Source organism: Lissotriton helveticus, chromosome 6 (genome assembly GCF_964261635.1).
Source record: "Lissotriton helveticus chromosome 6, aLisHel1.1, whole genome shotgun sequence".
Taxonomy (NCBI): Eukaryota; Metazoa; Chordata; class Amphibia; order Caudata; family Salamandridae; genus Lissotriton; species Lissotriton helveticus.
The window spans coordinates 1,166,195,098-1,166,222,102 of record NC_136067.1 but is presented as its reverse complement, the minus strand read 5'-3'; the positions used below and the strand labels follow the sequence as shown (position 1 = coordinate 1,166,222,102).

Sequence of the window (27,005 nt, the reverse complement as noted above, 5' to 3'; positions counted from 1 at the left end):
AGTTTTGTAGCGTGGGTACTGTTTTGCGGCCCCAGTGTAGTGTGATTTCCCTTTTGGCTAATAGTAAACTAAGGGAGGCAAATCTCCAAACTCCTTTAGGGAAATTTACCACATAGCAGAGGAGTGCGATGTCAGGCGTGGGGGCTAGTGTCAAGTCTGTAATGTCGCCCAGTGTCTTGTGTATTGTTTCCCAATATGATTGTATCTTGGGACACGTCCATGTGAGATGGGTGAAATCTGCGTATGGAGCGATGCATTTGCGGCAGATGTGTGGTCTGGTCGGGTGAAGCCTGTGTAATCTAGCCAGGGTGACGTACATTCTGCGCAGAAATTTAAAATGGAGCAGTTTGTGTCAACTATTGAGAGAAACGTCCTTTGTCACTGTACAACATTTGAGCCATTGTTCATCCGTGATGGTGTGCCCCAAGTCATCTTCCCATGCTTTGTGAATCTTGTCGTCTGTGACCGGGATAACGTCTGAGCATGCCCTATATAGTTTAGACACAAGATGGGTTCCAATCTGACTCTCAATGATCATAGAGAGGGGAGTGAACGGGTCAGGTTTGATAGGGAAGCTGGGTAGGGAATCCGGCAGGGCTGAGCGGAGCGGATGCGCCCCAGTATGAAGCCCTAGATATGTACTTCCGAAAATTACGAGATTTTGTCTGGTCTGAAATCCTCTTGCGTGACATTTATCAGGTGCATATTTGCAAAGAGATTTATCAGTGGGTCTGTGATGCGCATTAATCCAAGTCTTAATGAAAGAGTGGAGGCTGAAAGGCTTTGCCATGTCAGATATGTCCACATTGCAGCAAGCTAATGGTGCACAGAATCTAGATTTTCGAAAATGGTGCTACATTTTTCTTTTTCCTTCCACCTCTTCTGTTTCTTCTTATAAAGAGATGTCAGAGCGATGTATAGTGGAAATCTGTTCCTGAGATTTAAGACTTCACAAATGGTCTTATCACCAAAGAAAGAAGGTGATTGCTGCAGATGGTATCTCTCATCCCAAGATGAAGATGAGGGGGGTTGGGGGGGGGGGGGTGAATTCAGCATCCTCACACATTGGGGATATGAAGAAACTCTATGAACCAATGCTTAACTTTCATTATGACATGGACAGAAACCCCAACAGAAAATGTTCTTACTTGCAACATTTGGGCTGGAGCGGTGATCAGCTCGATTCTTCAAAAGTCTTTCATCCGCAGGTTTCTTCGGTTCATTATACTCTGACCAAGCCAGTTGAGGGCTCTCAGGTGATCCATTCTGTGCAGTGTTATTGTATAACTCAAACCCTTCACTCTTTGGTCGGGGTTTTCCTGGGCCACGTCGATCTGAAGCTGAGTGAAACAGTTAAAATGTGTTGTAATTTGTAGCTCTAAAGTTCGGGTTAGAACGATTTTTAAGACAGTATGTCACATGCAGGGCAATCATCCTCCTAGGCACTAAAGCTGAGAAGGCATTTCCTTGTTGTTTACATATTTGTAACATTTAGAAAGAATGAAAAAAAACTTTTGACAAAAGAATATATGAACAACTGTTTTGCACACGTGCTCCAGCCACAAACCCATAAACAAAACATTCTTTAATATCACCAAGTAATAGAATATAGGGTGGTCAAGTCAAAAACGTGTTCCATCTCAATGCTAATGTTCAAATACTAGTCTATATCACAGTTGCTTCTGTACATTACTTCAGTGTCTAGATTTACAAGAAAGTCCTGAAAGATTCTAATTTGCCTTTTTGTTTATATTGATCTATTCTAGGTTAAAAGACAAAAAAGTATCCAGCATTTGAAAGGTGTTACTGTTTGAGGGAAACAAACAAACTGAAAGTAGAGAAGGAGCCCCCTTCACCGTACATATCATTTATGTGCAGATCATGTCCAAACTTTATACTTCTAGTAATACTATAAACAACTCAAAATGTTTGCATTGTAATTTAAAACTGCCTGGCAATCTTTCAGTGTGGAGAAGTCAAGGCACTTAAGGAAAGCATATATATTTCTGTACTGCCCCCCCCCCCCCTGCCCCCCAGTAAAGTGAGCCATTTCTCATGTGGTGCACAGTCAGTAAGCCTACCATGGTCTGTTAGCCCATGCATCTGCCTCTGCAATGTGGCACTGGCTCAAGGGAATAGACTGTCCATTATTTGCCTGGGCCACACCCCCAAGCAAATGCACCAGTAGGATTTTGCGGGCGGAAAGTGTGCACCTCTGAGACTCATATCATGAAAGTGGCCACACAAATGTCTGCAGCAATTTATGTAAAACCAAAGGGCCATAAAATAAAGTTGAATGCCTATTGCACTGCTGGGACTTTCTGCAACATCACAAGTGTGTCGCCCAAAAGAAAAAAAAGAGGAGACAACTAAGGAAATTAACAGAAAGTTATATGAGGAGTATTAATGAACAGTTCAAAACAGCTTTATTTCGATTCATAACAAATCATAAAAAGCACACAGACACAAATACTTGATCAGGGGATACAGTTACATTAAATAGATATCACTGTTAAAATTGAACAATTAAAATATTTACAGCTTTTAAAAAGTACAACAATTTTTCAATACTTTCATAAGTTGTCGCCAATGATGTTATGTTGTCTGTTTCCGCTACTTTTTTTAAGGCGAAAAGCAGCTACCAAGAAATTTGCGACACTAAACATTGTTAGGGGTGAGTCTAGCTTTTTTAAATAGAGTAGGGCTGGTTTAGCTTGAACAAACCCCTTGTTTTTAAGCAACGGAACAATATATTTTTTCCTAGGCAAGGCGTAAGTACTGCAAAAAAACAAAATGAATAGTGTCCTGCAAAGAGTAACTATTACATTTGCAGACGGGTAGATCCTCGGGCTTAGCCCACACCTTAGAATCATTTAACAGGAAGTGAATCTGGTTAAGTCTTAGTTTGGTTAGTAACCAGCGGTGTAACGGAATTGACACAACCGTTAAATAAGGTTCAATGGCCATTGTAGACTTAGAAATAAAGTGCTCCCTCATAGTGGGTTTCTCAAGCTCACAGCTCTCCCGCTCTATTTCTCTCATTTTAATAAAAGTCACTTTGAACCATTCCAGGTCATCTTTGACAATACATTCCGGTTTGCAGAATAAGTCAGGGCGGCCCAGGGAATTTAGGGTGTTTTTAATGTATGCGAGCCACGGGATATTTTTCATATTGTCCAAGTTTAAGCAGTCCCTCATGATTGTGTGGTTCAGGGTTAAGTTAGAGTTCAGCCACATTCTTAACCACATCAGAATTGGGGACTGTTTGATAATATCACTTATATACCCCTGGCCTAATTCCGTATGAACGGAGAAGGTAGCCGTGGATTGCGGCAAACCTAACAGCGTGCGTAAAAATCTGTTTTCTTCAACCTGGATCGCTTCTGCGTTATTGGTATAACCCCAAATGGAAGCCCCGTACCTTGCTACTGCAATAGATTTCGCTCTATAAAGGGCTAGTAATGCTTCCGTGGGTTTGCCGCCCAATCGTTTCGCAAAACCGGCGATAGCAGCTGCTGTTCTTTTCATAGCGTTAACTTTGACCGTTATTTGGGGTGCCCAGGTCGTCATAAACCACCCCCAAATAGGTAAAAGTTTTTACGCTACAAATTGGTGTGTTGGCACAAAAAAAGGGCTTCAAGTTCTTGTTCTTTCTCCCGCCCACTGACATAACATGTGACTTGTCTGTGTTAATTTTTAAATCAAGGGAGGTCATAAAGGCCTCAAAGGCCGCCAATAATCTTTGTAGCCCAAGGGGAGTACGTGCCACAAGCACGGCGTCATCCGCGTAGAGGAGGACCGGAGTAGACAGTCCTCCAAAACGCGGGACGTCTAATGTTGCCAGCTCCAGTGTTGATTCAAGATGGTTTATATATAGTGTGAATAACATTGGGGCGAGGATGCACCCCTGTCGTACCCCTCTAGTGAACTTGAAACCGGCAGTGCAAGCTCCCTCCTGTGACATCCTGATAGAGGCCTGTAGGTCCCGGTGTGCCTCAGCCAGAAAATAAACCAAAGAAAGGTCCATCCCTAGGTCCAAAAGGATTTTCCACAGCCTGGACCTGTTCACTAGGTCGAAGGCTGTGGACAAATCCATGAACCCTAAATAAATTGATCCGCTGGATGCCACTGTGTATTTACCTAGGATCAGGTGTAAGTTGAGGCACTGATCCTCGGTCCCTCTTCCCTTTCGAAACCCATATTGGGCGTTAGATAGAATATTGTTGTTGACAGCCCACTCATCAATCCTTGCCAATATCACTTTCCCTAGGATTATGAAGGAAGAATCGATGAGTGAGATGGGGCGGTAACACCTCGGGTCTCCCCTTTGGCCTTTCTTAAAAATGGGTATGATGGTGGCGTGTGACCAGGAGACGGGCAAACTATGGTTGGTGGCGGCGTTAAAAACGTTGGTCAAGATATTGGCCCAGAAGGAGGAGTTGGCCTTGTACATGTCAGCTGGGACGCCGTCCGGGCCTGGCGCTTTTTTCCCTACGGTATTAGTTTTGGCCTTCTCTACTTCTTCCACAGAGAAGGAGAGTACTGACTTGGGGAAGTTAGTTGTGAGAAGAGTGGGTGTATCACACACATGATCGCTCCCATAAATGATTTTGAAATGCGCTAACCAGTCCTCCTCACTGATATTGGCATCCAAGTTATCATTTGCCTCACCGGAAAAAAGAGGATTGTTTATAATGGCCCAGAAGCTAGCACTGTCTCTTAAAGTTGCCTGTTCCATTAAAGTGGCCCAAGCATCCTTTTTGAGTGCATCTTTGTGTGCATGGATAGTGTTATTGTATTCTTTTCTTAATCTGGCCACTTCCCCCCTATCCCTTGGTGATTTTTTCAGTTCTTCCAGGAGGCAGCTGTGTGCTTTTGAACAAGCTCTGTCAAACCAGCCCTTATGTGGTTGTGTGTTCTTTCTGGATTTGACAGTTAGTTCTTCAGAAACCAAAGCACACATGGTGGCAAAGGCGTTAATCACTTCCTCCCTCTGTTTTGAGTTGTCTTGACAAATATCGATTTCTTTGCGGGCTTTACATGTTATATTATTAAAAACTCTACAGGAACTACTTTGGACCACTTCACCCTTCTACCTTGGCCCACGGACCGCACAGCCATCACTGACATTTTGTTTATTCCCTCCTTGAGTAAACCAACAGAGTTAGCGAGCTCAAGGATGACTGGATTATGGTCACTAAACGCGGCCACGACTGCGTTATAGAAGAAAACCATACTTAATAAGCATGGGGAAACAAAAATATAATCTATTATGGATTCAGAGTTTCTAGCGCTGTATGTCATAACACGAACGCTTTTATCATTAAACCCAGGTTCATAAAGATCAACACTAGATAATAGATTTTCTAAGGCATGACCTTTGGGGCTGTGTTCAAAATGCTGGTAGTGGCCTGAAGTGGGACAATCAGTATCTTCAATGTGACAAGAAAGCCCACAGAGATGAGTATTAAAATCCCCCATGATTATGATGTGCGTAAAGGTAGTTTGACGTTCTTTGTAATTGATCAAAAAAAGCTGTAAAGAGCAGAGATGTTCAGTGGAATCTCCGTCTAAAACGGAATTATAAAAAATGATGAAAGTGAATTTGGAGCCGTTAGCTAAACTAATCTCTAAACATAAAAAATTGGGGGAGCCGGTGGTTATTTGTTTGGCAGATCCCGCCAGATGAACAGTGATCAGGATCATAAGGCCCCCTTTGTCCCTGCCACTGAGGGATCTAGTGGCTGGGACAAAATAGGATGTGTACCCAGGGACCCAGAAGTTGGTATTACAGTCCCAGGTTTCTTGCAAGGCTATGATATCATATTGGTTTAGAAGATTCAGCCATGCACTATCCTCCCTTTTGGTTCGAAGGCCAGCGATATTCCAACTTATGATTTTAATGAACAGTTACTTACCTTCAGTAACGATGTATCTGGAAGAGATATAGTCTAGCCGCAGATTCCTTAACTTAGAATATCCCCAGGCGTCAGACTGGATCCGGAAAACTTTCCACAGCAGCACCTCTGCGTGCCGGGGACGTCGTCCACGGACGTAACGTTAGCGGAGCCATATATGCCCCCTCCGGCCCGCTGACTTCAGTTTGTCGGAGAAACTTTTCCGAGCCACAACGCGGAGCCACCACCAAAAAACTGTTAGAATATGGGAACAGTGTGCGAAAATGATGAAAGGACATGGAATGGTGAAAAACAGCACCATAAAGGAAAGAGAACCGCTCTGAGAAGCAACCCCGCAAAAATGAAGGCCAACCACCCTTGGAAGTAATGAAGATGTAAATAACATCATGGCAGACGACAGAAAGTCAGCAACCGTAATGTATAACTGTGAAGGACAACAAGTCCGGAACACAGGAGCCAGGACAATTGATCAGAAGATGTCACCAGAAAGAGACGTTGTATCCCCAATAAGAGACCTATAAAATGTGTCAGAGCCAAGAGACTTTAAACCAATGGAGCACAGGGGTGGTAAGAGACCCCAAGGCGATAGAAAAGGGGAGAGCGGGGGGTGGGGAAAAACACAAATAGAACCCACACTGTACAACCCAGAGCGTAGGGTTGGAAAGGATACAAGACACATGAGCATACCGTCCAATTACGAGCCTGGGCGGAGTAGAGCTATGAAAACAGAATGCATCCTGCGTTGGAGTGAAGTGAAAGCATCACCCTGCAGAAGGATCAAGCCACCCGAAGGGAGGCGAGGATAGAAAGTCCAACCTGAAAAGGTCCTCACAGAACAGGGAGGACGGGCGAGCGTTCAGGAATCTGCAGCTAGACTATGTCTCTACCAGATACATCATTACCGAAGGTAAGTAACTCGTTCATCTGATAGAGATGTCTAGCCGCAGATTCCTTAACTTAAAATAGATACCAAAGCACGACCCATAGAGTAGGCGGGTCTGCGACTGAACTCGAATAAGTTGCTGAGGCAACACAGCCGTCAACAAGGGGACGACCCACGGTGGGGACCGCAAACAGCGCAGGCACACCAGAACATGAAGCTCAGAAAGAGAGAAAAACAGTGGGAGGCAAAGGTACCACACGCCGTCAAAGAACAGCATGAAAACCCCAGTATGTATACCAGGTGAGAGAAAGAAAAACATGCTAGATATCTCTGAGTGAAAGGGAAAGTTCATGACTTTGCAAGAAGTGGAACTGAACCCAGGGACTGATGGATCCGCAGCATCTGACGAGCTGGCCGTGAATAAAACCGAGAGGGAAGACAACTGGTATGACAGAATCAACACATACCGGTCCAGTATGCACAACAGTGGAAAAAACACAGATGAATCCTGTACCTGCCAAATACCTAGGACAGTATGGGCAAGATGCCGTTCCATGAACATAAAGTGCCAGTAGCAGTAGAAACAGAAGACACGCCGTTGGAGAGTCACTCTGTTATGAGGCATGTGAAAGCGCTGATGGCAACCATCAGAAGCACCCAAAACAGGACTACAGTAAGAATGATAGTCAAGTGGGAGACTGGACGAAACAGAAGGATACTGTCCGGACGGTAGAACCACACGAAGTATAACAAGAACCCTCCTGTAGGGTTGTGTGAGCAGCCCAGATGCAAGAGATGTAATAGCAAGAAGGCGAGTGGCAAAAAGGGGCATCAAGCAAGCTGGACATCCACATAAGCGCACTTACGCTAGCAGACGGGGTCAATGACCACAGACACCGAATGAAGGAACGTTGACAGCACGATTTTGCTGTGTAACAGCACAGCAGATATAGAGGCAAAGAAATATGTCCAAAAATGAAGCGTTACACAGAGGACGTGAAAAGTACCAACAGTCATGATGAAGCAGAAGTGGACAGAACAATGTCCAGACTAGTATGCCACATCAGCCCTTCACCCGGGAGGAGCAACGGTCCCCCGCAAGATAGAGGAGGAGACGGAGCTCGACACGACAGTCGGAAACAGTCAGGACCAATCGAATGGTCCAAGGACTCATGAAGCGAGTATCCCAAAGAGAACACTTCCCTTGAGAGGGGTACAGCAGGAATCCAAGCAGAAGTGTGTACAACACCTGTGCGGAAAGCAGCATGGAAATGTGTAAAAATTCCACTTGGGAAAGTGCCCCGAAAACGAGGGAAAAAGGCAAGGTACAGTAGAGAGTTCCAGGGCAAAATCGCCACCTTGAAAGACAAGCCCAGTAAGGGGTGAAGTACAAACATTTTGTTTACCCCAGCCCTTAAAGGGGAGGGGAGAACCAACACCACATAAGTGGGAGAATCAAGGCAAACTCTCTATGATAGCAATCATACCAGGGTGCATTCCCATGTTGCACCAACACTAAGAAGCGTACCACCCAATGGTTGTATCTTGACGCAAAAAGAGGATAGGGCATCAGTGGTGAGAACTGCGCCTGAACTGAACAGAACAGAACAAGACCCTAAGATAGTGACTGGCAAAAGAAGAGCAGCCATCAAGGGCAAGAGGTTCACAGTGACACTGAAAAACTCCCCCGTGAATACAGGCGAGGCAGAAGCCATACGGTAGGGAACCTATACAGAGGCAGTGATGTATTACCAGAGCCAACTGCACCGAATGTGCAATGGAGTGATGCTAACGTCAGGATTGCAGAACGGCATAAAAAAGAAGCCCACAGCAAGACTATGGCGAAAAACTCCATAGGAGTGTACCAAGGCTAAGGCAGTCACCAAATAGCCTATAAATACCCCACATAAGGTAAGTGTTAACCCCTGTGAGGGGGAATCCTCTTAGGCAAAGCACACATTCAGAGGACTGAAAGGAAAGACAGAACCAGCCGTCCAGCAGCACGTAAAGAATACTGAAATGGCAGAACCATCACCTACACTATCCGGGTGCTACGCAGAGTACCGGGACATGTACGAAATCAGACCAACAAGGCAACTTCGCCTACGCAGAATAAAAGAATAAAAAGGTACCTGCACCATGAGCCGAAACATCCGCAGATCAGGAGAGTCCAGAAGAGCGTCAGCGAGTGGCATAAGAGGAGGCGTAGGCGCCGGCACCGAACGATGCCGCGTGGGAGTCGCATCGATGTCCGAGGAGTGGGGTGGAATATCAACCTCCTGAAATAGAGGGGACGTGGACATCGGCGTCGACTGACGTCGAACCGGAGTCGTCTGGACGTCAATGACCTCCAAGGGGGACTTGGGTTGGGTGCCGTTCGACGTCAAACCCACTGCAACATGTGGGGAACAGGGCGTCGAGCCCGGCGCTGCCTCCGACGTAAGGAGCCGCTCAGGGCTATGCGGAGACTGACGGGGTGTGCTAGACGGATGACTGGGAGGACCCACTGGGCTGTGTCCCGTTGGCGTTGAATCAGCTCCGGAACCGGAGTCGATGCACACAGCCGGAGCTCAGGACGAATCTGCTGGCGAACACCCGACCTGAGTGCCTTCCACCTCTATGGAACCCGAAGGTGCACCAGGGAGAGGGTTTGACCCAAAATGAGAGGGGAGTGCTTCAGAATAAGCCTCCATTTGGGCTTGTCTCACTTCGGCACCCGAAATGAATATGCTACTTACCAGTATGCATCTATTCTTGGCATGTAGGGCTGCTGACATTCATATCTATAGCATAGATCGCCGCCTAGTGTTGGGTGCGGATGATTGCACATTGTTGTCCTGGAAGAGTCTTCGAAGTATCACGAGATAGGTGGCTCCTCCCCTGGACTACAGTGCGCATGGGCATCGACTCCATCCCCAGATTGTTTTTAGCCATTGTGGCGAAGATGGAGTGTAACAGTGTGAGCGATGGCCATGCTAAGAGTAAGTGTAAATTCTGCAGCCGCTACAGGCGCCGGGGAGGAGGGTGGGCGATATGAATGTCAGCAGCCCTACATGCCAAGAACAGATGCATACTGGTAAGTAGCATATTGAGTTCGAGGCATGTGGGCTGCTGAATTCATATCTATAGCATAGAATATATAGCAGTCCCTCCATTAGCGGCGGCCGCCTGTGCCAGCTGCAGATGCTTGAAAAAGTGTCTTCAGAACAGCCTGCCCTACAGCTGCTTGCTGCTTGGAGTGCACATCTACACAGTAGTATTTCGTAAATGTGTGTGGGGTAGACCATGTGGCTGCTCTACAAATGTCTTCTAAAGGGATATTTCCAAGGAAAGCCATGGAGGCCCCCAACTTACGGGTGGAGTGGGCTCTGGGGGGGATCGTTAAAGTGCGCTTAGCCTTTTGATAGCAAATCTGAATGCACTTAACGATCCACCTGGCTATACCTGCTTTGGAAATGGGGTTGCCTTTGTGCTGGGCAGAAAAGGCAACAAAGAGTTGTTTCGTCTTCCTAAAATCTTCGGTCCTATCAATGTAGTACATCAAAGCTCGTTTGACGCCAAGAGTGTGGAGCATTCTTTCAGCCACCGTCTCTGGATTTTGGAAGAACACAGGCAGTTCAATAGTCTGATTGACATGGAACTGTGAAACCACATTTGGAAGAAATTTAGGGTTAGTGCGCAGCACCACCCGGTTGGAGTGAATCTGTATGAATGGTTCTTGTACAGTGAACGCCTGGAGCTCACTAACACGTCGCAGTGACGTAATGGCTATAAGGAAAGCCACTTTCCATGGTAAGAACTGAACTTCGCATGAATGTAGGGGCTCAAAAGGTGGACCCATCAGTCGGGTGAGTACCACATTAAGATTCCATTCAGGAGCAGGTGGGGTCCTGGGAGGAATGACTCGTTTGAGCCCCTCTAGAAAAGCTTTAATGGCAGGCACTCGGAAAAGGGAGAGATGCTGCCTGTTTTGGAGATAAGCCGCTATGGCGGATAAATGTATCCGAATGGGATCATATGCCAGATTGCATTTGTAAAGATGCAACAGATAACAGATGATGTTGTGCGTTGACGCGTCAAGTGGGTCAATGTCGTGGTCCACGCAATAAAGGACAAACCGCTTCCATTTTGCTGCGTAGCATGCTCTGGTGGTGGGCTTTCTTGCCTCCCGTATGATATCCATGCAGTCCGGAGGTAAGTTGAGGTAGCCAAACTCTAAGACTTCAGGAGCCAGATCGCCAGGTTGAGCGGTTGCGGATCTGGGTGCTGAATGTGGCCATGGCTCTGCGTCAAAAGTCTGGGTGTGAGGTGCAGCCTTTGATGCGGTACCACGGAAAGTTCTAGAAATGTGGTGTACCATGGTTGGCGGGCCCACGTTGGAGCAACCAGGATGAGCGTCATCGAGTGTTGCTTTAGCTTTCGTGCCACCAGCGGTATTAGAGGTGCTGGGGGAAAAGCGTACGCAAATTTGCCTGACCAGTTCATCCATATCGCATTGCCCTGCGACTGTGGGTGCGGGAACCTGGCGGCAAACCTTTGGCATTTGGCGTTTTCCCTCGTGGCGAACAGGTCTATCTCTGGATGACCCCACTGCTGAAAGTACGGGAGGAGCACTGATGGATGTATTTCCCACTCGTGCATCTGGTGGCTGTACCTGCTGAGCAAGTCCGCCATCTGATTGTCCTTGCCCGGGAGGTGTTCCGCCATGAGGAAGATGTTCCTCTGAATGGCCCACTTCCACATGCTCTGAGCTAGATGAGACAACTGTGGAGAGTGTGTACCTCCCTGCTTCTGAATGTAGTACATGGCGGTCATGTTGTCCGTCCGGATCAACACGACTTTGTTGCACAGATGTATCTTGAATGCCTTCATTGCCATGAAGACTGCCATCAGCTCTAGGTGGTTGATGTGCATCTTCTTTTGCTGTGACGTCCATAGTCCCTGCACTGTGTAGTGGAGTACATGAGCCCCCCATCCCTGGAGAGATGCGTCCATCGTTAGGATGATTTGTGGCACAGGCTCCTGGAACGGTCGTCCCTTGCAAAGGTTGTGTGGAGTCCACCAATGCAGAGAGTTGTATGCACGACCGGTCACCAACACTAGGTCTTTTAACTGTCCGTGAGCCTGAGTCCACTGATGTGCTAAGCACTCCTGAAGCGGACGCATATGTAGTCTCGCGTGCGGGACTATGAAAATGCAGGAGGCCATCATGCCTATCAACTGGAGGAACACCCGGGCTTGAAGCGAGTGTCGTGGTCTGAATTTCTGGATCAGCAATTGAATGCTGTTGATCCTCAGTGAATTTGGCTGTGCTGTGGCTGCCAGAGTATTTATTGTTGCGCCTAGATACTGCCGCACATGGGCGGGCTGAAGGTGTGACTTCGGATAATTCAGTGAGAATCCCAGATTGTGAAGAAGGTGAATGGTGTGGGACATGTTGGCAGCGCACTGCTGTGCCGACTTTGCTTGGAGAAGTCAATCGTCCAGGTATGGGTAGACGTGAACGTTTTGTCTCCGGAGGTGCGCAGCCACTATCGCCAGGCATTTTGTGAACACTCTGGGCGCTGTGGTCACTCTGAAAGGGAGGACCTTGAATTGGTAATGCTGATTCTGAATGGTGAATCTGAGGTATTTTCTGTTTGATGGATGTAGTGGAATGTGAAAATATGCATCTTTTAGATCTAATGTTGCGAGGAAATCCCCCTGTTTGAGCAACGGAAGAACCTGCTGCAACGTGAGCATATGAAAGTGTTCTGAGAGAATGTACTGGTTTAGGGGCCTGAGGTCTAGTATGGGACGCAGGGACCCGTCTTTCTTTGGGATCAAGAAGTACAGAGAGTACACTCCTGAGCCTCTTTGTTCCACTGGCACGAGCTCGATTGCCCCTTTTTGCAGCATGACGAGCACCTCCTGCTGCAATAAGTGCAAATGCTCTGTTGACACAGGACGGTGCTTTGGGGGGATGTTGGGTGGAGTGGATGTCAACTCCAGACAATAACGTACTGAATACGTTTTCTTACCCACCTGTCTGTGGTGATGGATTTCCAGACTGGCAGGAACTGCTGGAGTCTCCCCCAGACAGGTGTTGTATGGTCGGGGGGCAGTGACAAGGCGTCACTGTTTGTTGGCGGCGGAGGATCGGGAGTTGTTGTTTCCACGACCTCTGCCCTTGGTGCTGTTGCCACGATAACCGCCTCTACTCTGCTTGTTGTAAGAGGTTTGTGCACCACTTTTATTGTACTGTGTTTGCTGGGACATCTGGCCTCTGGAAACACCTCTATTTCCTGAGCGACGAAAAGTACTACCCCTGAACTGCTGTGACTGGAGAGCCCCCATAGACTTCGCAGTCTCGGTGTCTTTTTTGATTTTTTCCAGGGTGGTGTCCACCTCAGGTCCAAATAAGTGATCAGGGTTTACAGGCTGATTGAGGATGGTGGTCTGTATCTCTGGTTTGAATCCGGAGATTCTGAGCCAGGCCTGACGCCGCAACATTACACTGGTGTTAATGGCCCTGGCCGCGGTGTCCGCTGCGTCCAGTGCACACTTGATAGAAGCATTTGAGATGAGCTTCCCTTCTTGAATGAGCATCTCTGCTGCCTCCTTATACTCATCTGGCAAGTGTTGTAACAGGGTCTCAAGTGTATCATAGTGTGCCCTGTCATATCTGGCCAAGAGCGCCTGTGTGTTAGAAATACGCCAGATATTGGCCGCTTGAGCCGCCACCCTCTTCCCTGATGCCGCTAAAACCTTAGATTCCTTGTCAGGGGGAGGAGCATCACCAGTAGTCTGTGAATTTGCCCTCTTCCGGGCATTTGAAACAACCAGGGAGTCCAACGGCAACTGGCCCTTGATGTAGGTAGGGTCGCCAGGTGCCGGCTTGTACTTTTTTTCAATTCTGGGGTTTATAACCCTGGCACGTGTGGGTTCTTCAAAAATGTCCGCAGCATGTTTCAAGACACCCTTCAGCATTGGCAGAGTCTTGACAGTCTTTTCAGAGGCGGAAAAGGTATCAAACAGAAAATCCACTTCAACAGGGTCAGCATGCAGCTGGACGTCGTGATTTTTAGCTGCCCTCTCAATTAACGCATTAAATGCCGCAGAATCCTCAGTAGGGGAGGTTTTGACAGTATATATTTGAGTGTCCGGGGCAGTGTGCGGATCCCCCGGGTCCCCAGCATCTGCCCATGTGTCATGGTGATCCTCCGGATCAGTGTCGGCAGGGTAGTTGTACTCCTCATCGTCCCCCTCCCCAGCCTCCACATCTGAGTAAGTGGGCGAGATTGGAGCAGTGTCCTGAGCACGTGGAGTAATCAGTTCCACAAGAACAGGGGAATCCGTGGAAGCATTTTTCCTCTTCAAAAGAATTGTGTAGGACTCCATAGGCTGTGCCGGTGTGATCTTTCGCTTGTAGATGGAAAGTTTACCGGTGTCGGCGTCGATAAATTGTTCCGACTGCTCCTCCAGTAGAGGTTGACGGTGCTTTGTGCCGACGACTGCAGGGGTAGGCTTCGGCCCCTTGGATACCTTCATGGACGCGTCGACGACCGTCCTGGGCGCGAACGCCTTCGGTGCCACTTTCGGTGGCAGCGTGAACTGGATCGGCGCCGTCGACTTTTGCGGCTTGGCTGTGGGCTTCGGGGTGGAAGTATCCTTCGGATCGACCTCGGAAGCCTTGTCCTTGATGCGTTGCAACGAGTCCGACACCTGCTTTGTGAAGGATGCGGACGGTTTCGTTGACCCGACAGGAGTTCTCGATCCACCACCACGTGCAGACTCGAGGGCGAAAGTGCTTCTGGCCTTTTCGGGCCGACGTGCAGGATCGACAGCTTTCGGAGCTCCGAGTCCTTTGTCAGTGTCGACGGCCTTCGGCGCCGACGGTTTCGGGTCGGCGGCCTTGACAAGCGGTTTTGATGGCCCAGTCTTCGGTTCGACGCCCATGAGCGACTTCACCGGTTCGACCACCTTCTTAGGCTTCGACTGCACCGACAGGTGTGAAGACGTGGAGCCGACCAAGGCGACAGACGCTTTCGGTTTTGACGGCGTCTCAACCACTTTCTGTTTTGTCGAGACCGAAGCTTTCACTTTCGGTTTCGATTTGACCAATGGCGGCTCCGTAGAAGTGTCCGTAGCCGGGCCCGGAGGCGAGACCGTGGATCCAGGTGCAAGATCTTGGGTAAGGCCATGTGGCGATCCCTCGACATGAGCCTTAGTTATTGTTCGAACGGGGCATAGCTCTTCACCTGAGCTATCTTCCATGGCCCCATAGGCCTCATTGTCGTCTCCTACCTCGTCGGCGACGTCTTCTGTGTCGAGCATTTCGACGTCTGTGTCGTAGTTAGAGTCGATCTCTGCCGCTGGAGTCGAAATCGGCTCTCGATCTTCTTGCTCGTCTACTTCTTCCCCCTCGAAAATGTTCACCGGGTCAGGGGCCGTCTTGCTGGGCCTCCTGGCGCGCCACCCGCCGAAGTCGAATCGTCTTCTTGGAGCAAAAACGAGAACAAGCCATACAGTTGGCTTCATCGTGATCCGGCGACAGGCACTTGTTGCACACCAGGTGGACATCGATGTGGGGATACTTCGAGTTGCACACGGGGCATCTCTTGAACGGGCTCCGTTCCATGATGTGTCGTAGAATAAGTCTGGCTGCGTTGACTGGGCCTCGAGCACCGAAGAGCCACGCAACTCCTCTGGATGTCCGACTCGGGAACTGAGCCGGAACAGAGCTGGGCACTGAACGCAAGACAATACCGACGCTATAGGAAAGGCCTTTGGGCCGAAAAGAAAGTTTCTATCGATTCCGAACTTGAGTGATCAAATTTGCATCCGAACCCAATGGCGGAAAAAAACAATCTGGGGATGGAGTCGATACCCATGTGCACTGTAGTCCAGGGGAGGAGCCACCTATCTTGTGATACTTCGAAGACTCTTCCAGGACAACAATGTGCAATCATCCGGACCCAACACTAGGCGGCGATCTATGCTATAGATATGAATTCAGCAGCCCACATGCCTCGAACAAGGGGGTTACGGAAGAGAAGACCGCCAGACGCCACGTCCCCGGCAGGGAGCGAGAAGAGCAGGCACCAGCGTCATGGGTGGGGGGACCTCCTGGACTTACGTTTGTGTTTACCCTCTGAACAACGTCTGCGGGAACGACCTCGTGAGTGGGCTCGATCCCGAGAGGAAGAGCGGCAATGCTCACGTAAGGACTTCGGTTTCATCCGCTGACAACTGTTGCACTCTTTAGAGCCGTGGTGCACCCCGAGGCACCATATACAGATGGTGTGCGGGTCCGTCACAGGTCTCACACGTCTTAAAGCTCGAAGACATTGCACACTGCTCCGGGATGTCAGAGGCGTCGAAAAGACCCGAAAAACAGGTCAAGAAACCTCGGTTTTCCAGGATCCGCGTTGAGACGCGGAAAAGAAGAAAACTGACTTCAGCGCGCCGGGGGTGGGGAGCATATATGGCTCCGCTGACGTCACGTCTGTGGACGACGTCAGGGCAGAGCCATGTGGCTCTACCACCGGCGCGCAGAGGTGCTGCTGCGGAAGGTTTTCCGGATCCAGTCTGACGCCTGGGGAAATTCTAAGTTAAGGAATCTGCGGCTAGACGTCTCTATCAGATTGAACAATTATATAATATGACAAAATGTATAGGAAACAGTGAAAAATACATATTTCGTAAACCAAGATCTTGCTGTAAATACACTGTAAATCCAGATTGCATAGCATGTACATAAACCTCATTTTAAAGAACTATGAATACACAGAAAAAATGGAGGGATTTGACTTCAAACAACTCAAGTACTCTAACTGGGGATGGCACAGCTCAATCAGCAAATGGGGTATCTATACTAGCAGTAAATCAAAATCTGGTAGTAAAGCTTTCAATCCCTGATTCGAAACAATGCTTCCAATCTTTTCAGAGCAGTTCCTTTTGCAGATTTTGGATGAAAATCATTTTTGAATCAAAAGAGAAAGGAAACTTACCTTCATTAGCAATCCTTCTGATGGATACTCTAGCTACCAGCGGATTCGTTATTTTTTGAATATCCTAGGCATCAGACTGGATATGCAAATATTTATATGGCTCTCCGCACCAGATCGGGCACTGGCTCCATCCTGGCAACAGAAACAATGCCACTATAACACAACTCGGGCCATAAAGTGCCCCCAAAGGTGCCCTGACATCAGTTTCCCAGTCATTTTTGTGCACCTTCAAGGCAGACTGAACGAGAACTACAGCACATCAGCAAGGTGCAATGCAAACCTAAATCTGGAACCTAATTATAATGACTGTAATAGAGAACCAGACTTCAAGAAGTGGAGTGGGCTAGGACTGTGAGGAATCAGCAGGCAGACAGAGTATTCACAAGAAAGTAATATTCTGTTCTGATGAATATTTTTACCTGCAGATTCCTCACCTTTTAAATAAGTTTCCTAAGCAGTAGGCAACGAGGAGGTGGGCTTCAAGGACCGGTTAAATAAAAATGTCATGGAGGACTTAGCGTGCAATGGGACCTTCCCTCTGCACATCCAAATTCAAACAGTAATTGTTAGACATGGCCCTCTCTGCAGGGTCACCCCAACAATCTTTGCCCCCCACTCCTCCTGTTTTCTGAAACAATTTCTGTTGATTTTTAGGACACTCTGCACTCACCACAGCTAACCAGTGCTAAAGTACTTATGCTCTCCCTTAAATCATGGCACAATTGGCTTACACCTGATTGGGTACATATAGCTTACTTGTAAGTCCCTCGTATATGGTACCACGAGTAGCCAGAGCCTATAAATTAAATGCTACTACTGGACAGCAGTACTAATTGGCCACAGGACAAAATACAACGCATTTAAACTTTGGGCATGTGTTTTTAAGATGTAAAAGTCCTGGACATGAAAAACTCCTAAATTGGTTTTTCACAACTGTAAGGCCTACCTCTCCCATAGGATAGCATTGGGTTACCTTATTACATTTAATAAGACCCAAAGAGTGACTGGGAGCACGTTCAAATGTCATGTTTGGACTCAAATGAACTGTAATTTAAAATCCTCTAACTGTAATTTCGGATTTTAGATTACAATTTCAAAAATGCCACTTTCGAAAGTTGGCCCTTACCTGCCCTAAACCATCTTTTGCCTTCTAGAAGTTTCCAACTGTCTGGGCATGTCAATTGCTTCCTCATCAGGAATGCGAACTGGGCCCAGACAGTGAACAATAGGACCCGGTGTAGGTGGGTGAGGGCCATCCTGCCAGGACGAGAGGGGCGAAACTGTTCCCTTCCTCGCTTACATTTCAAATGGCTACCTCCAGCATACTCACAAGGGAACCTGACACCAGCCTTTTGTCACCCTAGACCTCTTAGTGCCTTGGCAGGGGAAGAAAGGGAAATGGCGGAACTTTCCAGAAACAGATGTGGGGGTGAGCTAGAAGTTTCACCCATTTCAAAGGGTGGAACTGTGTATAAATATTAGACCTCCTGAATCACGTATCAGTACACTCCTGGACTTGAGGACATTACAGAAGAAGGAAGGACTGCCTTGTTCCCTAGAGGACTCCCCTGATGCTTGAGGCCTGGCCTGCTCCCCAGAGAAACCACCCCGTCCCTTAGGGCCTGCCATGTACTTTCAGAGGACTGCCTTGCTGCTTAAAGCCTGCCCTGTCCTCTGGGAAGGAAGACTGAACCTGCTACCTTCATCCTAGGATAACCTGAGTGACTCAAAGGGTCAGTTGGCTGACCACCTATTCTGAGCTAAAGGGACACAAAAAGCTCCAGAGGTCTTCCTGCAGCTGCCCAGCTGACCTGATGCAATGGGCCCTGCCTGGACCTGCAACCGGACCTGCCTACGCCTGCTGGAATGAGTTCCTGATCCCTAAGTGAATGCCTCCCCACGTCCTGTTCCCTTGGCTGGCATCGGTTATACTACTCCTGTGAAATGCTGAACCTTTGAACTCTGCACACCGGAAGTTGAGAAGGTAACTTTTTCAGCTGAACTAACCTGGTCCCTTTAGCTGGCCTGCACTCCATTTCAGTGAACCTGAACTTGTGACTGTGTCTCTATATAGCACAAACGGGAATAATCTGGTCCCTTTAGTTGGCCTGCACTCCATTTCAGTGGACCTGAACTTGTGACTGTCTCTCGATCTAGCACAAACAGGAACACACAGTTAGCGCTTTCGGCTTCTTGGTGTTATTTTTACTTAAACCTTTATAATCTCCAATTCTAGGAAATTAGATTTTTGTCATTTTGTTTCACTTTAATGTATACTATTTCTCGAAATTGGTTTGGGATTTTTGTGTTATTTCACTTTATTACCAGTTTGTGGCTGCATACATACTTCACACGTTGCCTCCAAATTAAGCCTGACTGCATTTGTAACAAGCTGTCAGAGGATTAAGCACAGGTTAAATTGGTGAAGTTTGTGGTTCAACCTCACAATGATTGTGGATGCTGCTTGAGAAGGGCTTTCACCCCTCCACCCCAATAAAAAAACAGTTTCGTACAGTAATGTTTTGTAAAGGTATGGAAGGAAGCCTAAATTCACTGTGTTAAAGATATCTACCATGGGGAATCCCCTTTGCCAGAGCTTAAGTAGATGACTTTGCCATGGTGGAATGGGTTCTAATGCCCTTAGGAGGTTCCTTGTGTGTCAAGGCGTAACACATCTTGATGCACAAGGTCATCCACCTTGAAAACGATAATTTCTGATCAGCTTTACCCTTCATCCCATCAGTGCGGCAGATGAAAAGCTTGTCATCAAGCCAGAAGACATTGGTATGGTCAATATGAATAAGCACTTACTTTCGGTAACACTCTTTCTGATAGATACTCTATCTAACCACAGATACCTCACCTTGTGAATAACCTCAGATGACAGACTAGAACTGGAATTTGCTCTCAGCATCGCTACTGTGTGCCAGCAGGGGTACCATGCGACTCCATAATGGCCTGGAAGTGACATCAGTCACATATATCCAGACTCTTTCATGCCGTTGGACCTGGAGCATAATAACTGAACAGGTGTGACAGTGTGCAGATGTCTAGATTGGAATCTTAGTAAAAATAGCAAAAGCTACCATTCCACAGAAGGGAGATGTGGGAGTGTGGTGAGAAATCTGCAGCTAGATATAATATCCACCAGAAAGAGTGTTACCCAATGTAGGTAACTTTTTCTTTTGATGGATAATTCTAACCACAGATTTCCCACCATGTGAATAGATACCAAAGCAATACCACCTCCGGTGGTGGGTCTATGGAAAGACTCAGACCAAAACTTTCTGCAGGACTTAACAGACAGTGCCCTTCCCACCGGACTTAGCTATGAAGGCAGTAGTGCTTCAAGAACGTATGGACTGATGCCCACATTGCCACGCGACAGCTATCCAGAATAGGAACTTCATATGCCAAAGCAGTGGTAGCAGCTTTTACTCTGGTGGAATTACCCTCAGACCATCGGTGGCTGCCTCTTGGCCAATGCCTAGCATATCTTAATAAAGAAGACGATCCTCCTCAATATGGTGCTTTTCTTCACTGAGTTACCCTTTGCTGCCCCAGAAAACCCCACAAATAGATGATCATCAACACAATAATCCTTGGTACAATCAAAGTAAAAGCTCAAGGCTCTTTTGTGCTTCAAGCATTAAAGGGTCTCCTCCTCTTTAGAGGGTTTGCGGCAGAGTGAATAGTTCTGAAAGCGTGATGGATTGTCCAACATAAAAACGAGTCACAAATGTTGCCACACATGTGTAAGAAAGTGGCTCTGTATATACTGCACCAAAGTAAGGTACAGTGTGTACAGAGTCCACAGTCCCCAGAGGTTTGGCAGAGGTTAAAGTTAGATATAACCTTACTCCCTAAAGTGGTAGCTTGGTCAAGCAGTAAGGCAGTATCAGAGGACAGTGTAAAGCATTTGTTGTACACAGTTAGTAAATGGTCTCACACACTCAACAACTGAACTCTAGGCCAATTGTTTTGTATAAAAAAATATACTGTTTTATTTTAGAACCACAATTAGGTATAAAAATACTTTCTCAGAATGAGATGCTACAGTTGAATAGACTTTTAAATGCAATAGATACAGATGTTGCAATACGCAAAACACGTTAAACACAATTATAACATTGAGCTCAAGGGGGATTTTAAGTAAAATGCAACAACAGTTACTTTACGTATGCTTTTCTTACTCAGGGCTGGATACTGGATTCAGCACTGGTGCATCTCCTGTAAACAGTTGAAAGAAATCGTTTTTGTTACACAGGCGATTTTTAAGGAATACTTGTATTTTTCAAAAATCGACACTTAGAAGGATTTCTGGCAAAAACCAGCCAATGTTATCCTATGGAGGAAAATCAAGTTATCGGAAAATCGCAGTTGTAATGACTTTTTAGGGTCAGTGCTGGGCACAAAGATTCAGCACTGGGATCTCTCCTGGTAACAGGTGAGTAATTTCGTTTTCGTTGATCTGTTGATTTTTAGTGAATATTTCAAAGTTTCAAAACTCGACACTTGGAAGAATTTCCAAGTGAACACCAGTCAATGTTACCCTATAGAGAAAAAGTGAGTTATCCGTTTGCAGGTAAGTACTCGTCTGGCAGAGTTAAGGTTCTGGGGTTAGACTCAGGGGTCTCCCAGGGTCAAGTAGGTACAGTAGTTGCACCCTCAGCGGCACAGGGGCAGCCGGATGCAGAGAGAGTAGGCCCAATGTTAGCCTATGGCGGGTATGGGGCCTTTGGTTGGTGGCTGATAGCAGGCAGACCATCAGGCTGTGGGAGCTGAGCTCCTGGTCACCTACACAGGGCAAGTGAGGAAGTAGGATAGGACAGTTGCTGCACTTCCAGTGGCACTCTTCTCCGCAGTACCTCTGGACTGTAGGGCCAAAGATCTCGCTGTCGCTCTGCTGTCCTTGAACCTTTCTAAAGCAGCATCAGCCTTCTTTCCAAACAATCCTGACCCATCAAAGGGCAAATCCATCAAGGCAGCTTGGACATCCGCAGAGAAGTCAGAGGATTTAAGCCATGCGGCTCTTCTTGTGGCCACTGAAGAACCCATCACTCTTGCTACCGAGTCAGCAGTGTCCAGACCACTCTGAATGTCCTGTCTAGCAGCAGCCTGAGTGTCAGTAATCACCTCTTGAAAATCCTTCCTATCCTCCTCAGGAAGCTTTGGAACCAGCTGTTTGACTGAATCCATCAATGCATGGGTATAGCGTTTCATAAGACAAGTAGCATTAGTCGATTTGAGCGCCATGCTTGCCGAGGAAAATACTTTTTTTGCAGCCTGGTCCTGATTCTTTGATTCTTTATTCCCAGGAACCTGTGGAAAAGCGCCCGCCGATTTTTTCGAGCAGACCGCCTGCACAACCAAGCTCTCTGGTAAGGGGTACGTGGATAAAAAGTCCGGGTCACCAGGCGCCACCCTGTACCTTCTCGCAACCGCCCTCGAACCAGCAGGGGCTGTAAGCGGTCTTTTCCAAACCTCAGATATAGGCTCCGCCAAAGCATCATTGAAAGGGAGCATAGGCTCGACCACAGAGGTAGGTGAATGAAGGACCTCTGTCAGTATATTAGCTTTATACTCTGCAGTAGGAAGTGTTATATTCAACAAGTCTGCAGCCTTCCTTATAACCACGTGATAAGGTGTCACATCCTTAGAAGAGGCATCAGAAACAGAGGCCAAATGCCAATCAGGGGACAGCTCAAGACCACTAGCCTCTCTCAGATCATCGAAAATATCTTCTGAATCCTGCAGCTCACCCTCTTCAATTTCTGCATCACGGTACCTCTGCTCTTCCAGAAGTCTCTGTGCCTCACGCCTCGACCTCTCCTTCATGAATGAAGTCGACAGATCCGGAATTGACTCCGTTGGAGCCGGCGTCGAGCCCAAAGCCGGAGGACCAGACCGCTGAACACGAGGACGGATCGGATTCGGCATCGGCGTGGAGGGTGTCGGCGTCGAAGGTCTTGGCGTCGAAGGCTTCGGCAGCGCCGAGAAAAGCCAAGGCGGCGTCGGAGCCAGCATGAATGGCATAAAAGGCGCAGGAGCGCAAGTCTGGGGGACACCCAGATTGTATGCTAATGGACCCGTGGGACCAACCGGTGCACCAGAAGGGTACATAGCCCTTGAATACACTCCATACATAGCATTCAGGAATTGAGTAGGGTCCTGACCTGGAGCAGGAAAAGCTGGATAAGAGCCCACAGGTTGCTCTCGAGGGAGCGGAGTCTTCTCGACTACGACCTCCACCTCAGGCTGGTGCACCGGGGTCGACGAACCCGCAGGCAATGGAGCCTCCTCTTCTCCTCCATCTTCTTCTTCTCACTCACCCTCCTGATCAGAAGAATGAGTCGGAGCCGGAGAAGAATTCGACAACGGCTTCGGTGAATGAACAGGCGAATTCACAGGCAAAGCCTCACCCTCGGAGACTTGAACCTCCGGAGCCGGAGTCTCCACAGCCTTGCGAAGCAACTTCACCTGCGACTTCGGTCTCGAGCTCGAGTCCTTCCCAGAGTGATGGCGAGACTCATGAGATCTCTTCTTGTGCTTCTTCCTCGACGACTTCGAAGCATGCACTGATGACGACCTTGAGTGCGACTTCGAGCGAGACCCTGAACATAGAGTCCGCGACCTCGACTTCTTCTTGTCCTTCCTGCTCTTCAACTTGGCAACAAGGAGCTTTGCCTCCCTCTCACGGAGAGCCTTGGGATTCATTTTCTTACAGGAAAAACATTCCTGGACGTCATGGTCCGAACTCAAACACCAAACGCAGCACTCGTGCGGATCCGTAATAGACATCATCTTGCCGCACTCTCCGCAGGGCTTGAATCCAGTCTTCTTCGTGGACATCTCGACACAAAGAAGAAAGAGGACACCGAAAAGAAACAAACAGTAACAAAGTTACTAACAGCTACAGAGGATCCCTCGAAACCGTTAGCGTCGACGACACGGAAAAAAGGGAACTGATGTCATCACGCCGGCGTGGGCTTATTATGGAGTCGGTGACGTCAGCGGAGTCGCGTGCGGTGTCGTGCCTCTGTGACGTCGTCCATGTCGGCTCGGAGCTACAAAAAGAATTTCCGAATGTTGCTGACGCAAGGGGGATATTCACAAGGTGACGAATCCACTGGCAGATGTATCCATCAGAAACGATATGTTTCTATGCAGCCGCTTTCGAAATAGCATTTACAGCGAGGTTATAATGCACCTCCACCTATATGTCCGACTGAATCACAGACAACCCGGGAGAATGGTCTCCCAGGCTGCAGAGAAGCTCTGCTCATGCAGGGGCACCCTCTCACTAAAGACCCAGCACCCTGCCTTCAGGATTGTTAGGGCCTGCTATAGGGGTGACGTATACGTTTTAAGTGTAATGACCTATTGATATAGTGAACCTATATCTAATGTAAGTGGTGCAAGCACCATCTTACACAGGTTGCAGTAGCAGACCTGTAGTTCCATTTTGCATGGCCTCTCATGGGTGGCATAATGTATGCTTCCGCCCATGGGAGGCCTCTGGGGTACCTATGCCCTGGGTACATGTGTACCAAGTACTAGGGACTGATAAGGCTATCCCAGTATTCAATATGGAGTGTACCAAAGTACATGGTTAACAATTTAAAGGAGAAAGCAGATAGAATGGGGTCCTGATTAGCAACATCCCAGTCAGACTAGTCAAAAACCAGCAAAACACCAGGCAAAAAGTGGGGATAACCATGCAGTCAGATCCTACATTCCTACAGTTAGTGTTTCTGGATAGAGAACTCCCTCAACTGCCCCATCTTGGGGGCTGTAAGAGAGGAGGTCAGCCCAGTCGCAGTAGAGTTTCAGGCGGTAAACATGGATCGCCCTCTTGGGATGCCTGCTGGTGCCCAGATCTACCTAGTAGGTAACCTCACTTTATTTCTTGTAGATACGGTAATGGCCACTCCATCTGTCTCAGCGGGCCCTTGGTGAGACAGACTCTGAAACCCACACCACCTCCCCTGGTTGGAATTCCACCAGTACAGCCTTTTAGTCATACCACAGATTCTGGCGCTTTAGGCTGGCCTTAAGGTTTTCGGATGCCTTTTCCATGTACTCTGCCATCCTAGAACAAAGGCCTAGTACATGGGTACTCACAAACTTTCTGTCGGGGGCCAAAATTACAGTGTGGTTTGTGGCTGAGGGCCACACCGGTAGGGGCGGGGGCAGGGTCAGTGTAAAATAAATCATACCTGTTTCAAAACATTAGAAAATGCGTCAATGCTGTATTTCAAAAGCAGATGTAACTACAAAGAGCACAATTTGATAAGATTGCTTTTGCCTGCTAATAACATTTTATTAAGAGGCATTGCATAGCTTAATACACACTTTTACCCCAATTCCATCACAGTCTCTCTCAGCCAGTCTCTCTATCTCACTGCCAGTCTCTCTCTCTCTGCAAGTCTCTCTCTCTCTCTCTGCCAGTCAGTCTCTCTGTCAGTATCTCTCTGTCAGTCAGTCTCTCTCTGTCAGTCAGTCTCTCTGTCAGTATCTCTCTGTCAGTCAGTCTCTCTCTGTCAGTCAGTCAGTCAGTCTCTCTCTGTCAGTCAGTCAGTCTCTCTCAGTCTCTCTCTGTCAGTCAGTCAGTCTCTCTCTGTCAGTCAGTCAGTCAGTCTCTCTCTGTCAGTCAGTCAGTCAGTCACTCTCAGTCAGTCACTCTCAGTCAGTCACTCTCAGTCAGTCACTCTCAGTCAGTCACTCTCAGTCAGTCACTCTCAGTCAGTCACTCTCAGTCAGTCACTCTCAGTCAGTCACTCTCAGTCAGTCACTCTCAGTCAGTCACTCTCAGTCAGTCACTCTCAGTCAGTCAGTCACTCTCAGTCAGTCAGTCACTCTCAGTCAGTCAGTCACTCTCAGTCAGTCAGTCACTCTCAGTCACTCTCAGTCAGTCAGTCACTCTCAGTCAGTCAGTCACTCTCAGTCAGTCACTCTCAGTCAGTCACTCTCAGTCAGTCAGTCACTCTCAGTCAGTCAGTCACTCTCAGTCAGTCAGTCACTCTCTCTCTCTACATTTTTATTAGCAGACAATAGCAGTCAGTCTCTCTCGCAGTCAGTCAGTCTCTCTCGCAGTCAGTCAGTCTCTCTCGCAGTCAGACAGCCTCTCTCGCAGTCAGACAGCCTCTCTCGCAGTCAGCCAGCCTCTCTCGCAGTCAGCCAGCCTCTCTCGCAGTCAGCCAGCCTCTCTCGCAGTCAGCCAGCCTCTCTCGCAGTCAGCCAGCCTCTCTCGCAGTCAGCCAGCCTCTCTCGCAGTCAGCCAGCCTCTCTAGCAGTCAGACAGCCTCTCTAGCAGTCACACAGCCTCTCTAGCAGTCAGACAGCCTCTCTAGCAGTCAGACAGCCTCTCTAGCAGTCAGACAGCCTCTCTAGCAGTCAGACAGCCTCTCTCTCAGTCAGCCTGCCTCTCTCTCAGTCAGCCTGCCTCTCTCTCAGGCAGGCAGTCTCTCTCTCAGTCAGCCAGTGTTAGAAATGGGGTAGCATGGTGCAGAGCGGGCGGGCCAAACTCCAGGGCATAGTGTAAAGCATCCACGCAACACACACAGGCGACACACACGGGCCTAAAATGCGCAAAGCACTGGGGCAGGGCAGGAGTGTCTCTCACTCCTCTCTCTCTTCTCCTGCGGAGTACAATGTACCCCAATACGTAGCAGCTGTCCACTGTCAACCAAGCAGGCAGGAGGGGATCCCACACGCCGGGATCCCCTCGTAGCGCTTTAGAATCCTGGTGCTGCAGACGTCTGCTCCTCTTCTCCTGGGCACAGTTGTAGCACCTTGGCAGCAAGCAGAGCACAGTCAATGCGAATAAGGCACTCTGGCAGCACCACAATGCAGCACACATGCAGGGGAATTGAAATATAGCTTTTTGACAGCACAGCACTGCAGGCCTCAGCGCCTCTTCCCCTGGCACCCTGAATATAGTGCTTACGATGTGCTCAGTCCCACCAGCGGCTTCAGGGAAGACAGGTAGCGCTCCTCACCAGCAATGCGAATATAGCGCTCAAGAGGCGCTAGGTAGCTGCCACAGATTAAGGGTTCCACCTAAGGACATAGGGCTGACTTGAACCTTGGTTCTTCCCATCAAAACTCCAATCCTACAACTCCTTTACTCACCTGTAAACTTAACACTTTATTTTCTCCACTGGACTGAATGGTGGGTTTTCTCTGAAAATTCTTTAAGTATTTCACTGT

General features: G+C 48.1%; 1 protein-coding gene across 14 annotated transcripts in view; it reads right to left on the bottom strand.

Annotated features, from left to right (window-relative positions):
- Positions 1–27,005, bottom strand: part of AFDN (afadin, adherens junction formation factor) — a 1,642,835-nt gene that overhangs the window by 379,099 nt on the left and 1,236,731 nt on the right. For all 14 annotated transcript variants that reach the window (XM_078648844.1, XM_078648846.1, XM_078648851.1 and 11 more), the window contains one exon: positions 1,149–1,340. In XM_078648844.1, the coding sequence (XP_078504970.1) occupies positions 1,149–1,340 (192 nt within the window). The remainder of the gene's footprint in view (positions 1–1,148; positions 1,341–27,005) is intronic.